At 39.5% G+C, this 16,553-nt stretch overlaps 2 protein-coding genes across 2 annotated transcripts; both read left to right on the forward strand.

The window, feature by feature from the left end:
* Positions 1-559: 559 nt before the first annotated feature.
* LOC139711523 (sacsin-like) lies at positions 560-7,156 on the forward strand. The gene is made up of 3 exons (XM_071623400.1): positions 560-5,299; positions 6,392-6,444; positions 6,956-7,156. The coding sequence occupies exons 1-3, from the start codon at positions 631-633 to the stop codon at positions 7,154-7,156; spliced, it is 4,923 nt and encodes a 1,640-aa protein (XP_071479501.1). The 5' UTR covers positions 560-630.
* A 585-nt stretch (positions 7,157-7,741) lies between these two features.
* Positions 7,742-10,781, forward strand: LOC139711537 (sacsin-like). Its single transcript, XM_071623414.1, has one exon. The coding sequence runs from the start codon at positions 7,819-7,821 to the stop codon at positions 9,676-9,678; it is 1,860 nt and encodes a 619-aa protein (XP_071479515.1). The 5' UTR covers positions 7,742-7,818; the 3' UTR covers positions 9,679-10,781.
* Positions 10,782-16,553: the final 5,772 nt, after the last annotated feature.

The raw sequence follows: 16,553 nt of genomic DNA on the forward strand, positions 1-16,553 counted from the left end.
GTTCAACCTCCATTCTATCCCTCTCACCTCCGTTGGTATCATATGCCTTCTTCATTCCTCTCCACTCCAAATGAGACTATGCTGCTGACAAAAGAGAATTCCATGCTGTGTGGCTCAATAGTTCCACTCACTGCAGTTGACGACAAACTCTTCCCATTATTTGAAGATCTTCAAATGGCTTCAAAGAAACCAACTTTACAAAATGTGATAGAGCAGCTGACGGAGTGTGTCCTACTCACCCAAGAATCCGATGAAGTGTGTCCCATAGAACTTCCACCAATGGTAAAAAGAATATATGCTTTCCTCTTGAACAAATGGACATTACAAAGAGAGAGAGAGAGTGTATTAGAGAGCTTGAAAGCAATTAATTCTCCAGTATGGAACGGCGACGGGTTTTCAGACCCAAGACAGATGTGCATAGGTGATCTGCCATTTGATATGTCGCCATATATGACACAGATTCCTTCTGTCATGCGTGAATTTGAAGATCTTCTTCGTGATCTTGGAGTGAAGTCGACCATGAATGCTAATGTGGAAACATTGGTTGACATTTTGCACGAAGTAAAGAAATCCTGTGATCAATCAAAAGAGAATGATGCTACTTTTCATAAAAAGCAACTTCATCTAGTAATGCAAATACTAAAAGAACTCCACACAATTGGGGAGTTGCCACAAAACATGCAAAATCGTATATTGGTGCCGACAGAAGCTGAAGGCTGCCATTTGATACCGGTAACGGACAGTGCGTTTATTGATAGACCTTGGCTAAAATCGCTTGTTCATGAAGAGCAGTCTGAGGATGGAAAAACATTTACTATCATTAGTCCTCTTGTAACAGCGGAACTTGCTGAGTTTTTGCATGTCCCTCCTCTCAGTCGCTTGCTGTTGGACGCTGATGATCTAGAAGAATTTACGCAGGCAGGTCAGACAGAACCTCTGACTGTACGAATATGGAACATCCTGAAGAATACGTATGGAGACTCTGCCATTTTCAAAGAAATGATACAGAATGCTGAGGACGCTGATGCCACAGAGGTCCGATTTCTGATTGACATGAGGAAAAACAGTGACGCCATGGTAAAACTCTTTGATCCAGGGATGAAGTCTTGCCAAGGTCCTGCCCTGTGGGTTTTCAATGATGCAAACTTCACAGACGAGGACTTTGCCAATATTCTTCGTCTCGGTGGACGAACAAAGGAGAAGAATGCTGCAAAGATTGGAAAGTTTGGAACAGGTTTCAACTCAGTGTATCACTTGACTGACGTTCCTTGTTTTGTTAGCAGACAATTTATTCAGTATTTCGACCCTCATACGACACACCTAGGAAGGGTCCTACGAAATAAATCCCAACCAGGAGTGAGAGTGAATCTCCAACGCACTTTCCAACTACGAAGATTTCCAGACCAGTTTATGCCTTTCGATGGGGTTTTTGGCTGTCGTATGTCAGAGCCTTTCCACTATGATGGATCACTTTTCCGGCTTCCGCTACGAACAAGAGAAGCAGCGCAGAAAAGTGACCTAAACAAGGAGAGTTACGACGATGTCAGAATCAAAAGACTTGTGCTTGACATGTGGGAATCTTCCGGAAGTCTCATGATTTTCACAAGAAAAGTGATGAAGGTTTCTATGCATTATCTCTCGGCGGAGTCAACGGACGCTACAAAAGCTGTAGAGCTTTTCAGCATAGAAAAGCGCCGTTCGGAAAACACATTCAAGGACGACATCATACTCAGCACAGAATCAATTACACAGGAAATGACCCAGTCAGGCGCAGAATTCTTTCAAAATGAGACAGCGGTGTTGAAGAGCACCTTCAGATCGATCAGAGCCACATGTGAGGGTTCCGTTACAACAAAGAAAATGGCTGCAGAAGAATCTGCTGTGGGCCTCTCTCCAAGGGGAGAAGTTGCAATGACCCTTGTGAAATCACATCCTTCTAAAATTCAGGGAGAGGTGTACTGCTACCTGCCATTGTCCATACAAAGTATGTTGCCTGTACATATCAATGGGGCTTTCGCGGTGACTGACAACCGACAGCACCTCTACAAACCAACGCCTGAAGGTATGAACAGACATGCCGAATGGAACAATCTTTTCTTGAGAGATGTTGTCTGTAGAGCCTACATCCACTTGCTATCTGATAACAACTTTGTCGAGACTTTTATTTGCAAGTATGGCTCAGTAGCCTATGATTGCCTGTGGCCAGACGTTGATAACGTGCCAAAGGACGGGGACTGTTCCGCAATCTTTGATGCATTCTATCACGCAGTGGTTCACAGATTCGATAAATCGCCGCAGCCCGCTCTCTTCTGGAAAGATAGAAAAGCTCTACAATTTCGGGATGCTGTATTTTTGAGTCAAGATTTCCAGGACGAGGACAACATAAAAGATGCAGTGACTGCCATTTTAGAAACTTGCCTTTCTAAATCTACTGTTTTCGAAGTCAGCGGCAAAACACGACGTGCTTTCGTTCGTGCGCATCTCAACGACGAACTAATGGCGAAAACATTTGATCAAGAGAGGTTTTTTGACGAGATTTTCCTGCCACAGCTTCACAATGTATCAGAGGAACATAGAAACATTTTGATACTTTTCGCTCTGAACTGCAGGAATGAGAGTCTACGCCAAAAGTTACGAAACGTTAGATGCATACCCGTGTCTGGCGGAGAGATTAACCTCCAAAAACCGGTAGATCTTGTACATCCACAGCGCCAAGCAGCGAAGCTGTTTTCCGAAGGAGACGGTGTATTTCCACGGGAATGTTTCAGGTCAAGTCAAACTTTTGCCGCACTTGAAGATCTGGGAATGATGACTGATTATGTTTCCCCAGAAAAGTTCCTTACACAGTGTAGCTCAGTTGCTAGTCTGTGTGCAGGAGAAGACGACAGTGCATTGCGAAGATCTCGTGATTTGATTACGTATTTATCAAATATGCTTTGTGAACGGGATTGGGCAAATAACAATTCTCTTAAAAAGCAAATGATGATGCTGGCCATTTTACCTGTGTTCCAAAAGGGAAGCACTGCGTCTCCTTTTCTTCCATGGAAATCCTTCGGTTGTTACATGGCTGCCAACAGCATTTACTCTGCTTTGCAGTCGAATCTTGTAAGCAGTGTTGCTCCAGTGCTTGATGAGTCTAAGGAATCGCCGATGCCACTCGATGTGTCACGTTTTCTGGATTTGCACGAGAAACGACCTAGGCTTCAAGAAGTTATGGATCAGTTGACTAATATCCGTATTCATGTCGAGCAAGGAAATGTGTCACATGAAGTTGAGAAAAGTTGCTACGACATCTACAAATATTTGAGCGAAGAATGTAGAGACAATCCAGCTGGTGAACTTCTAACCTCACTCAAGAATGATAGATGGATTCTTATCGACAAAGTTTTTGCGCACCCCTCAACGGTGGCAATAACTGTCGGCCCTTCCCTTGAACCATATTTGTTCCAGCTTCCAACCCGATTATCTCAATACCCCTCTCTTATTCAAGCTGCAGGAATCAAACAGACATTCGAAGCTACTGACTACGAGAAAGTGCTTCATGACATCTACAAAGTTAATAAAGAGAGACCACTACAGACTGCTGAATTGACGGCTGTGACTGCCATTGCGCGTCTTCTTGGGAAAGCCCGCATTCATGGTGATGTTTCCGTTACATATCTCCCGGATGTGTTGAATGTTATGCGCCCATCTACAGATCTGTGCTACTGTGATGTTGACTGGATAAGCAATGAAGATGGTCACATTCATCAGTGCCACCAGGACATTAGCTTTTCTTTGGCAAAGAGACTAAATATCAAAGACATTCGCCACCAAAGTCTAGAGCAATATGCACAAAATCTACCAGGGGAAGCATTTGGCCAGCGCGAAAAGCTGACGTCCCGGATCAAGCGCATTCTTCAATCATACTCAGGCGAGGACACAGTTTTCAAGGAATTGCTTCAAAATGCAGATGATGCTGGCGCAACTGAATTCCACATTGTGTATGATCCTCGCAGTCATCCAAATGAGAGGGTGTTTGGTGACAAGATGAAGCCTTTGCAAGGTCCTGCATTTTGTGTTTTCAATAATCAGTCTTTCTCCACCGAAGATATCATTGGAATACAAGACCTTGGCCAAGGAAGCAAAGAAAATGAAATGAGTAAGATCGGTCGGTATGGAGTTGGCTTTAACACTGTGTACCGTCTCAGTGATTGTCCAAGTTTCATATCAGGCGGGGAAACCCTGTGCGTGTTTGATCCAATCTGTAGCCATGCTCCAGGAGCTACGCACAGCAGCCCAGGTCGCTTATATAAAGTCACAGACCAGTTGCGCCAGACATACTCGGATGTTTTTCCTTGTTATCTTGAAGACAAATTCACTGAAACTCGCGATCGTTATACTGTCTTCAGATTTCCTCTCAGGTCAGAAACATCTAAACTAAGCAGCGAAACCTGGGACAGAGACAAGATCGAAAAACTTCTGGAAGAATTCGCAGTGACAGCATCAGAGAGCCTCCTCTTTCTGCAGAATGTGAAATCAGTCAAAATATCAGAGATTACAGCAGATGGTGTTCTGGCATCTAGACAAACAGTGGAAGTACAAATTCAACCACATGAGGAGGAAAAGAAGAGATGTTTCTACTCTCGTGTATCTGAATACATCGCAGCTGCCAACAATGGTGAAAACGTACGGGAATTGACGCCTGAAGATGTTTGCTACGAAATTTCTCTGCGTAGCAAGAGCAACACTGAACATTGGGTGATATGTCAACAACTGGGCTGTCGAAACTGGAATGAAATGGATGAAAACTCCATAATCCAACAGAAACTAATTCCTATCGGAGGTGTTGCTGCTCGTTTGTCAGACAAAAAAGTCAAGGGGAAAGCTTACTGCTTCTTACCTCTTCCTATTGAAACGCAATTGCCAGTCCATGTTCATGGTTACTTCGCCCTTGATCACGAGAGCAGGAGAAATCTGTGGCGAGGTGCTACAAAGGATCATCGAACACTGTGGAATCAACAGCTCTTTGAGAATGTAATTGCACTCTCCTACATAAACCTGTTATCGTGGATTCGTGACTATTTCAATGAACATTACAAGTGGCACACGCCAATTTCACAAGGGAGATCAAAAGAAGTGCTCAAGCGCTTACATGCCTATCACGACTTCTTTCCACTCTGCGGAACTGACAACTATTGGGGTGCTCTCGTTGGTGCCATCTACGAAGGGATTGCTCGAACAAGGTGTATGTTTTTCCCCGTTCTCCAGCCAAATGATGAGAATGCCTGGCTTTTGACATGGAGAACACCCATTGTCGGTGAACTAGACACAAATGAGTCTGAGCATGGATTCTTAAACACGTTGACAATTACTGAGTCGTCTGAATTTGGTTTGCGACCTCGAGCGTCAAAGAAGCATGAAATCTTAAAGAATCTCCTGCAACAGATAGGGTTTCCTGTAATTGAATCTCCCCCGAGTGTGGTTTCGAAAGTTCTAAAGGCATCTAAAAAATGTAAACAGCACGGATCCTCGCTTGCTGTTCTTCAAATCATACCATCAGATGTCGTGAATTTCCTACGTAGAAAAAATCGACTTAGCAGTCAGCTTCCAATTCCAATTTCACAATCAAAGCTTCAAGACGAGAACGGCTTAGCTCTACTACTTGAGTACTGTAAGGAGGACGACGAACTCTCACTTGATGGCCTTCCACTGTTGCTCACGCAAGATAACATACTTAGGTTGTTTTGCCCATCAGCACGTGTCTTCAGATCAGCGTATGCCTGTCTTTTTCAAAATCACTTGGCTGATTTTCTTCACGAGAAGTTTCTGCAAAAAGTACCAGCAAACCAAGGATTTGTCTTCAGAGCCCTCAACATTACTGCCATTGCCGAGATGATGAGCACAGATGTCCCATTCTTAAAGGTTCCATCAGATGATTACCTGCCTTTTGGTGACCAGTGTAGACTTACACCAGAGTGGTTCAAGGATTTGTGGAATCTACTTGAAGATCTTCAAAAACCTGGGTCAGCTGTCTTCAGTGAAATCAAGCACAGGCTCGGAGATTTTGCGATACTGCCTTCAGTTCCACTTTCCTCACGTACCCGATATTTCTCGACAAACAATCCTTCGCTCTGCCTGGTGCCACTGAAGTTATCTTACACCGTCCTTGCTTTACAAAGAGACATTGACCTTATTCCACCAGCTTCTTCAGCGCTGAAAAAGTTGAATATATACACAACTGCTGAATATTCAATGCCCTCAATCAACCGGCTAGCCTGCAACATTGGTTCCAAGTCGCAGATTTTAAAGGTCCTCCTGTACTGGATTTCTAAGGACATTAGACGGTTCAAACTGCTAAGTAACATTCAGCACGATGAAATACTTCAGACTTTTCTTGGTTGTACCACAGATCTCCAAGATATCAAACGCCTGTCCTGCTTTGAGACTATCAAGGGGGAGCACGTAAGCATTGACAGTTTGCCCTCTGTTTTCGTGCTACCGGATACCATCCCTTCTTGTGAATAAGATGCCTGGATAGAAAACTGCGACACAGTTTTTTTGAAATCGAAAGAAAAGTTTGCACATCTGTACGAGACTCTCGGCTTATCCAAAGAAAATGAATACGATGTCTATGCCAAATTCATCTTACCAAACTTTGGTAACATGACGCAAGAGGGTCGAATTGAACATCTACTAAGAATAAAGAAAATACTTCCACCCGAAAAGAGGAGGGATGGTATCATTTTCTTGCAGCTACATTCACTGCCGTTCATTACAGGTGCAGATGGAGATCTTCATCCGGCATCGCACTTCTTTGATCACACTGTCGAGGTGTTCAGTCTCATGAAAGCAAGAGATGACTTTCCACCCGATGTGATGAAAAGAAGATTGGGTGTGCCATTTCTGAGAGAAATTGGAATGAAGACTGAGGTAACAAAATCGATGTTCCTTACCTTTGCAAAGCATATTGAAGGAAAAAGTAAAGCAGATCAGAAGGCGAGAAGCCTTGTCAGGTGTCTGCAAAAACTTTGTAGCCTTCATTCCGACCCGCAATTCCTGCAAGAAGTTGGACGCGTTGAATTTCTTGTTAGGAGAAAGCTCGATCAAGAACTTCAAGCCCTTCATCCCGCAGTGGCAGATGGACGTTGCTGCGTTGCGTAGTCTGGATCAATGATCGAACAAATGAAACTGGTATGGACAGTGCTACCAATGTTACCGGCCTATGCTGCCATTAAATCAGAGTGTGCCGAGTGCAACAGCCAAGATATTCCATCCAAACTTGGTATGATCATAAAGCCGGACCTGTCGATTGTTTTGAAGCACACTACTATCCTATGTAAACGTCTTAAACAACCACCGCAGACAGTTGATCAGAAAGAAAAAATGAGCAACGTTTTGGTAGAAATTCTGGCGTTTCTAAGTGACCAATGCACAAACAAGAAATCCTGCAAACCTGACAACAAATGTGAACATTGTGGAGTTATCGAGGATGTACTTGGAAAAGGGAACGTTCCTCTTATTCCGGTAGATGTTGACAACGCTTATACCCTTGTAGCAGCTAAACAGATCTCCCGCACTGTGACTTTTAACCTCTCTCCCTATCTGCACCAACTTCCTGACAGATGGGGCCCTTTCTTTTGGCTACTTCGAATTCTCGGAGCAACTGATAAACCATCCATAGCTCAAAATGCGCTTGTTCTGAAGAGTATATTCGAAATCGGGGAAGTAGCAACTTTTCACGCGAACGTTTTATGCATTGTCAAAGAAGCATCTTGTGAATTATACCGAGGAATCTACAAATCAGATGGTCTATTGGTTGAGAAAGAATTGGATGAGATGTCTGATTTGTACTTGCCATCAAGAAAGCACGGCTTGAAGCAATCTGACACGCTCTATTTCAATGACGCTAATCACTTGAAAGGCCGCATTTCAACTTGTGAACTCCCAATACTTCATGTCTTCACTGAGGTAGAATCCATCATGAGAGACGTCCTCGAGAAACTGCCAAAAAGACTTCGACCGAAAGCACTGAGTGGAAGGGTAAAAGAAGTATTGAGTGTATCTGATACTGAACAGGCAAAGTGTCCATTGAGTCAGCACGGATGTTGTGATTTTGAACGGCAACTTGAAACGGTCCTGCAATCCAAAGAACTTCTCATTGCACTTGCCAGCATAGTAAAGCACAACGATAACAAGGTTGTCAGTGAGGAAGAAATGCAGTCGATGAAGAATAAATTAATGCATTTGGAAGTGACCTGCATGCAGAGTGTCCATTCAGTCCTTCAAATCGATGGAACAGACATTGCCGACAGCGCCAAACAGATACCTGCGTTTGTGACAGACAAAAATCAGCTTTATGTCACCCACACAACCGAGGAAAACAGGATAAAGACACTAACAACCGTTGCCAAATGTGCCAACCATGTTCTCGGTAATTTGTTTCAAGACAAAGGACTGCTTGTGCTTGTAGCTCTTTTGTCTGTGAAGTCTCCATTGGATATCTTGCCCTTACTATCTGAACATGACATAGAGGTAGGTCTCGGATCATATGATAGCTGTGATACTTATCTTCCACCACCGGGAAGTACTATTCCGCGTGCAATTTTCCATCTAATCGAACAGGATATGTGGATGTCATTCGAAGAAGGAGAATATATAGCTCTTCAACGGGTGGATGGTGATGAAGAGCTATACGTCTATGCACGCATCGTTAAACGTGTAAGAGGCAAATCGATACAAGCGGTATACCTCGTTGATGTAGGGTCAGATACCTATGTTGAAGCTAGTGTTTCTGACATTCACAAGATCCACCTCCCGAAGTCACAGACATGCTTTGAAGTTGTTCCATCCACTAAGGAAGAATCGAATGCGCCAGGGACAAGTCATCCTAGGAAGGCTTCATCATTCCCTAGTAACATTGAGGAGGCAAAAAAGCGTGTCACTGCAGAGCTACAAGAGATTTGGGAATTGCCGGAAGAACAAAGAAAGAAGGCAATCCGTCGCCTGATGTTGAAATGGCATCCTGACAAGCATCCTGAGGGACCAAGCCATACGTTCAATGAGGCATTCAAACATCTTCAAAGGGAAATGCAGAGACTAGCGGAGGGCACCTCCATCTATAATGATATCATCCGAAGGGCTAGACAGAGGGCATCTGACGATCGCCAACAGTTCAACACATATGGAGGATATGCAGGTGGTTCATGGAGAAAAGGCTCCGAAGGAACAAATTGGCACGCATTTTTCGAGAGGCATTCTCGAGCACCAGATCTTCCAAATGCCCGGCGATGGTTGCGACAGGCATACGAAGACTTACGGTCTGGTAGACACGACATAGATCCTAACGACAGCGAGCCCTCCTTGGAATGGGTTTCTGTCAAGTGCCATCAGGCTGCCGAGAAAGGACTCAAGGCTGCACAGTTAGCTTCGCAAGGATACTCAAGTCGCACACACAGCCTCATCGTTCTGGCGTGCGACGTTAATAATAAGATACCAAATGGCTCTCTCCTCCTTGAGAAAGTAACACGTCTTTCTGGATTGGTGGATTACTTTAAATCCAGGTATCCAGATAACTGCGCATTCTCCAAAATCCCACATGAAGTCTACAGTAGTCAAGATAACGCCCAAACTGCCCTTATTGCTACGAAGGAAATACTGGATATGATTGCTTCATACGTGAAGCGGGACTCGCAATGAGTGTTCATTGTTTCGGGATCAGACAGTAATGTAAAGTCCATGTACTTAGTACCTTGACACAAATATCCGTACATTCTTCTAACAAGAAGCTGTAACATGATATAAAAATGCACAGAAATTGTACATGCACAAATTGCATTCTATTGAAATGTATTATGTACACTAAGAATATGCTTCCTCATCTCTTTCCGACAAACGAAATTATGAATTCTTTCAACTGATGGTAGCATTTAACAGTTAGGAGAGATATTGACTTCGTTACATGCACAAATGAGCAGGCTATTGTTGAGTTTCCTATGAAATGCAATATAAGACTCATCCGCACAATGATTCCGAGTGTGCCTCCCTTTGAGGTTGATGTATTTGTCCTGAAAACACATACAAAATACCTGATAACCGTATAAGTATGTGATTATGGGATGTTGCAATGATTTTTGAAACTTCGTGGAACAAGAAACTGTGAATCCCAGAGAATTACTATCTATTACATTGTATATACAATGTACCCGTGGAGAATACCTGCCGCTTGTTCCTGTCTTTACTCATGTTTCCACATTGATTTATCCTCTTTTGATTCACAATGCAATGTATACTAGTAATCTTGTGAATTAAAAGCAATGATATTTGGATGGCGTACTTTTGTACCATTAACACAGAAAGGTATTTGTAACGGTTGCACTTTACATTAAAAAAGATCGTTGCCATGTTTCATTATAGTAGTCGTATGGTCATTTACTGATGGAGAATACGGGGGAAAGAAGTTTTCAAAATGTTGAAATTTCAAGTGTATACAGTGTATATACCAATATTGGGATTAGTTATTGAGTGCTTAATAATTTTTTTTTATTCAACGTATTATGTGTTGTATTGAATGTGCAACTTTATGTCAATGGAGTGTAATAGCTGTTTACTATGGACTCTTCGATAAAGGTATCTGTATGAATCAATTCTTCGTGTACGTTCGAATGACAGTGCATCTATAGCTTGTACAATATTTTCGACTCTCTGGTCAATGATTCAAATACAGTCGTGATAGTGCTCCAAGTGAAGAGTTTCCGCAAGTTTTTAGGCCTTCATTATGAAAGGCAGTTTCGCGTTATGTCAATGAGGCCACTGACAAAAATTTGTAATTCCTATATTCGTGTTTTGACTGTTTTCGTCACTTTTTGACAAACTTGACGAGCATCACTATAATGTTAAGCATGAGATATATATTTTTTCTACACTTTTATCCATCTTCTGCATTGTTTTACAGGAATGTTTCAGTGTACGGCATGTTTACCTTAGCGCTTGCTTGAGAGTGTGCTACTCTTGTCAAGTATATTGCCGTTGAATTTCTGCGGTCCAAGATTTTTTTATTGTTACCGTAAATTAATTACGCACGTTATAACTTTGTAGCACTATAATACAAGCATATGATTTTGTTTTATTGCCTTGCGCGCGTCACGTATGAGATAACTCGTGAATTCATCATGCAATCATATTTTTCTGTTAGTTATTGCCAATGTCACCAAAGCTATACGTTGTTTGGTGGTGGTTTTTTTTTGTGGTCTCAAAGAAAATGTAAGAAATTTTGAAATGTCAGTATATAGGTATGGGGTTTGCATTGAGCCTTTTTGAATGATAAGTTTTTAGACTGTGTTCGATATGTTTCTCTTCGTTTTCACTGTATGTATTGTAGATAAGAATAAAACAAATTCGTAAAAGCAGAGGTGGTTGCTAAGGAGCCGGTGCCTCTGCCTATTCTTAGAAAGCGGTAATTAGTCTATGAAATTCCTCAGTGCAGAATTATATAACCATTGTTTAGAACATGACAGCTCTTGACTCTTTAATATATATTGAAATTATGCATGCGTATATAGTTGCGTATATTGTCTTGCGAAAGAAGTGAATTACCAATAATCAGTGGTGATTCGCTTTCAACGATGTGTCTCATATTTTACTCATATTTATCACGATTTGTTTGCCTTATTCTTTATGATGGAGTCGGAATTGTGCCTTTGGATTTCATGAAAACGCGATGCATTTTCTTGCTAGGTTACGTACATATTTGAACTGACGGTTGACAGACATTAATTTCAAAGATGTGCAGACCATGTTGCTACAGTAACTGTACCAGTTTTTAACTAATGGATATGCTTTAATTAAGTACGTGTAGGTAGCACTATAATGGCCCTGCTTACATTTGATGCTGGTTTGTTTGGTATGTCGTTGTTGATTTCTCACGACGAAATTATTAATGTTGAGTGGAATTCACTATTCCTGGTGTGGTAAATAACTCATGTTATGGTCTTTATAATGAACCACCTTACTCTTTGATATTTACAGGTTGCAGTACTGAATACCGCGTTGTGTAACTATACCGACATATGAATGGTACTTCTGCAGGTTAGTCAACATAGCACATTGAATTCACAACACTTATTGTTGTACAAATATCATTTTGACGAGCTCTTGTCACCACGCATAATTACTTATGAGGATATCGCGTATTATATAAAATGGTATGAATTCATGTTTAATTTTTACTTACATAATTACGGTGGACGTTATAAGCATGATAAGCACTAAATGAATGTTTATAATTGTGCATCTTCTGTATTAGAGAAACGATTTTGTATTTACTTGCTTGAATTATAGGATACCACATTCCTCATACTCACAGACAGCATTTCTTGCAAGCATTGTCGCACAATGAAGGTGTATTCATGTGTATGTTCACTTACACAATATGCTAGGCGTAATACTTATGATAACTAATTATCATATATATTCCAGGAGAAAAAAACGTTGTCTATTTTCAATGTTTAAACAATGTGGGCTCTCAGATATACAGAGAGATGTTAATAAACTATCAAAAAATGTAATGATATCTCGAACACTTCTAGTGTATATATATATATATATATATATATATATATATATTTGTAATGCTGAATTACTTCTGTTGTTTTGAACTTTTGTTTGAAAGAAAGAAAGGAAAAGTAATATAAATCCATAGTATGGTTTGTGATATTGTTTGAAAAGATTGAGATTCTCGTACGCATGTAAAACATTAACGCTGAATATATACGTATGCTTAGTTTATTATGAGCTTACAAGTGTGTAGGCCTATATACTGTAATAGACAGTGGCATGTGTATAAAGGTTTTTGTTTGTTTGTTTGTTTGTTTGTTTGTTTGTTTGCTTTTTAGGCAAGAGTTCCGAGCTGGTATTTTGCATGTTGCAAAGAGCTCCTGAAATTTCTATGTGACCCACGTGAACTTAAGATTCTCTATAATCACACACACAATCTGTATTTCTTGCATACGCTGCGGCGTAGTTTTGATACCAGAGTTTGAATTACTTTGAATGCATACATGTAATGGTTAAGAAGAATGAAGCAACTGTTAAATGATAAAGGGTATATATGGTAATTCTTCAGAGGAGTTTTTGACGCTATATGTTAAGGTGCGTTCATTTTCATACTCATCTAATTTGTACAGGTTTGTTCAATCACGTCCAATATCTCTCACCGACAGGCAAGTGATAAGTTTCTATATAATGCTTTTATTTCAATGCCTGACATTTTAGATGATTGATTTAAATATTAAATTGTGCAGAATTTAAACGCTGTATGTTTCTGCTGCTTGAAAATCGATGTGTTTGTGGGTTTGTACTTTAAAATGTGTGTGTTTTTTTTTTCAAATCATGAGCTTATCTTTCGTCGACATTCGAAACAGTCGAGCAATTGCACTACAAAGTGATTAAGATTACAATTAAGACATAACAAGGAAAGTACATTGTAATCAAAGCATATTTGTACATAAAATGATTATGACATACTTCCGTTAAACTGATATGACATTATTGTTGTATACACATCTATCACATGAGCAGTATATGAATTTAAAATTGTGGGGTCTGCCAGTATCACAGACTAAAAATTTCATGAACCCTCAATGTCATTGTCTGACTGTTGTACATAGAAATCATTGTAACAAGCTGTTATTATCACACACATTTGCAATGAGAATATCATACTGTGAAGTATATTAAGCTATGGCATAATGCAGCATTTTCACTTAGGTGATGCGAAACTTTATATAAGTACTTATAAAGCTCAATAAGTGCGTATATTTGGAGATAAACGATTTTCATATTTCATGTATTTACGTGTTTGAAAAATCTAGAGTATTAGATTGTTCATAATCACATCAAGCATTCCTTTTATGTATCAATTTTGACTCGCAAAAAACAGGTGAATGTTATGTTAAGAGATGTATGTATTTACATGTTTGAACAATCTAGGATATCAGATTGCTCACATTCATATTAAGCATTCCTTTTATGTATCTATTTTGACTTGCAAATTTGAATGTTTCTTATTGTAAGAGATGTATGTAATTACATGTTTGAACAATCTAGGGTATTAGATTGTTCATTATCATATCAAGCATTCCTTTTATGTATCAATTTTGACTTGCAAATGTGAATACATGATTATGTTAAGAGATTTATGTATTTACATGTTTGAACAATCTAGGATATCAGATTGCTCATATTCATATCGAGCATTCCTTTTATGTATCAATTTTGACTTTCAAATGTGAATGCTTGTTGTATTAAGAGATGTATGTATTTACATGTTTGAACAATTTAGGGTAACAGATTGACTCGCAAATGTGAATGTTTGTTAAATTAAGAGATGTATGTATTTACTTGCTTGAACGATTTAGGGTATCAGATTGCTCATATTCATATATCAAGTATTCCTTTCATGTATCAATATTGACCTGCAAACGGGAATGTTCGTTGCATTAAGATATGTGTATTTACATGTTTTAACAATGTAGTGTATTAGATTATTCATATTCATATCAAGCATTCCTTTCGTGTATCGATTTTGACCTGCAAACGGAAGTTTGTTGTATTAAGAGATGTATGTGATTACATGTTTGAACAATCTAAGGTAATAGATTGTTCATATTCATATCAAGCATTCCTGTTATGTATCAAGTTTGACTTGCAAATATGAATGTTGTTTTGTTCAATGTTACAGTAAGAGATGTTGATCATAAATATTAAGAGCATAACATCATGGAATAAATTTGTATTTCTCTGCATTCTAGTTATACCGAAATGTTTAACACGAAGTGTACATAATAGTTGCTGTGCTGGTACCTATGTTTTGACCGTGGTATAGTGATTTGTGCAAAGTCTAAATTTCTCCAATATAATGTGGGAGTTTATTGCTTTTCAGCTTTGAATGTTCCTAGTTTTATTTTGAAATTACGCTTAATGGTGGCTTGTGTCTAAAGAACTTTTTAGACTTGGGTTCCACAATGATCAATAATTGCATGTTGAAAAGAATTGGTTAAATTTGCCTTTGATCCACAAGAACGTAAACCTTGTATATACATACCTGTACTTTGGACATGCACTCCATTGCTTTGCTTTCCTAGCTTTGGATATTGACAGTAAACATTTGCTGTAACTTCACTTACCTTGGTGACATTCATTTGTAGGAGTCGAATTATGTTATCATGTAGCGTATAGTTTTATTCTCCGTGAAAATATATCTAGAGAGTGGAGTCTATCTTTTGATCATAGTAACTATGATTTGTCTTTCTGTGATACTTATCAACCTAAGAGTACATAATTTGGTGTATATTATGCCTATTGCATGTTGATAAATATTTAAGTGTCTCATGCATGAAATGTGGTATCAAGGATATTGATTAGCCGGTTAGATTGCACGTTGTATGATAATTTGTGTTATATTGTTACCAGGTGGATGTTCTTCATCTGTAAACATCCCACCTAGCAACGCCTGGAAGCTGAACCATACGAAGCCTTTGCTTCGCAGCCACTGATTAATTTGTTGATGACTCTGATGAGTCATATATATAAGTATGCACTTGTCTCGCTTTCACACTGTATGGCTATTACCTATTGAGATGTCTCATTGTGTGTCCAAATATCAACATTATAGAGGAGACAAAAAATACACTGTGTGTGATCATGGCAACCGACGTATCATTTTATGAACTTGATAATACTGAAGAATGCTGTCAATTCGTGCTTATGTCTCGCTCTCTGTATTTAAGATATCGATTACTCTTTTACATGCAAATATCAACATAAGTGTATACAATATGCAGAAAGGTGCCGGTTAGAAAATAACGTATTTCAGAATGTGGAATGCGTACACATAATGTGTGAATAATAGTTATGTAGACTTTCTTGTGACATTATCATTCTGTGCATTTCAAAATACCACTGGTGTGTGAAACGTCGGAGTATCGTCGAATAATGGAGCCATCGGTATATGATGGTACCATCTACAGTATGCTGCTCAAGATGGTTTTGGTTGCTGTTGTTGCTTTTTGCGACACTGAGACTAAAAAGAAAAAAATATTACGTTGTAGTATACACTGAACAGAAATGTATTTGTATGGAGCAATATACTGGATTTTTTTCCTCTAATGCAAGTCGTTTAACGTTAAAGTGATGGTGAGTTTATAATTCTAAAGTACACTTGAAGTGATATCTCTATGACTTGACTATTTTTTTATGTTGAGACACTCACTACGAACATGTCTAGTGTACTGAGGGAAGAAGTGTAGCAACGTACTTTAACATGAAGTGTGTAGATGATAGATTCATGTGAAGTATCATCCTGCGATAAAGTGAACATCAAATCATTATTCTTTCGTTTGAATTCATATGAAAATTTTCTGTACAGCAAGAGCAACGGATTATTTAATTATATGGTTTGAATTCATCTGAAAGATTTTCTTTCAAGAGCAACGGTTTATCTAATCATGTTGTGTTACTGAAGCAGTATTTATAGCTGGTCGCATGTCAGTTTGATTTCGCTCTTGACCATCACA

This window comes from Diadema antillarum, unplaced genomic scaffold (genome assembly GCF_040938485.1).
Source record: "Diadema antillarum isolate AM-2024a unplaced genomic scaffold, OU_Dant_1.0 seq00001666_RagTag, whole genome shotgun sequence".
Lineage (NCBI taxonomy): Eukaryota > Metazoa > Echinodermata > Echinoidea > Diadematoida > Diadematidae > Diadema > Diadema antillarum.

Bases quoted from the DNA above. Each gene is read 5' to 3' on its own strand.
- LOC139711537 (XM_071623414.1), top strand. From the start codon at position 7,819: ATGTCTGATTTGTACTTGCCATCAAGAAAGCACGGCTTGAAGCAATCT.
- LOC139711523 (XM_071623400.1), top strand. From the start codon at position 631: ATGCAAATACTAAAAGAACTCCACACAATTGGGGAGTTGCCACAAAAC. The intron at 5,300-6,391 runs GTGAACTAGACA...GTTGTACCACAG, and splicing joins ATGGAGAACACCCATTGTCG to ATCTCCAAGATATCAAACGC. The intron at 6,445-6,955 runs GTAAGCATTGAC...AGCATATTGAAG, and splicing joins AGACTATCAAGGGGGAGCAC to GAAAAAGTAAAGCAGATCAG.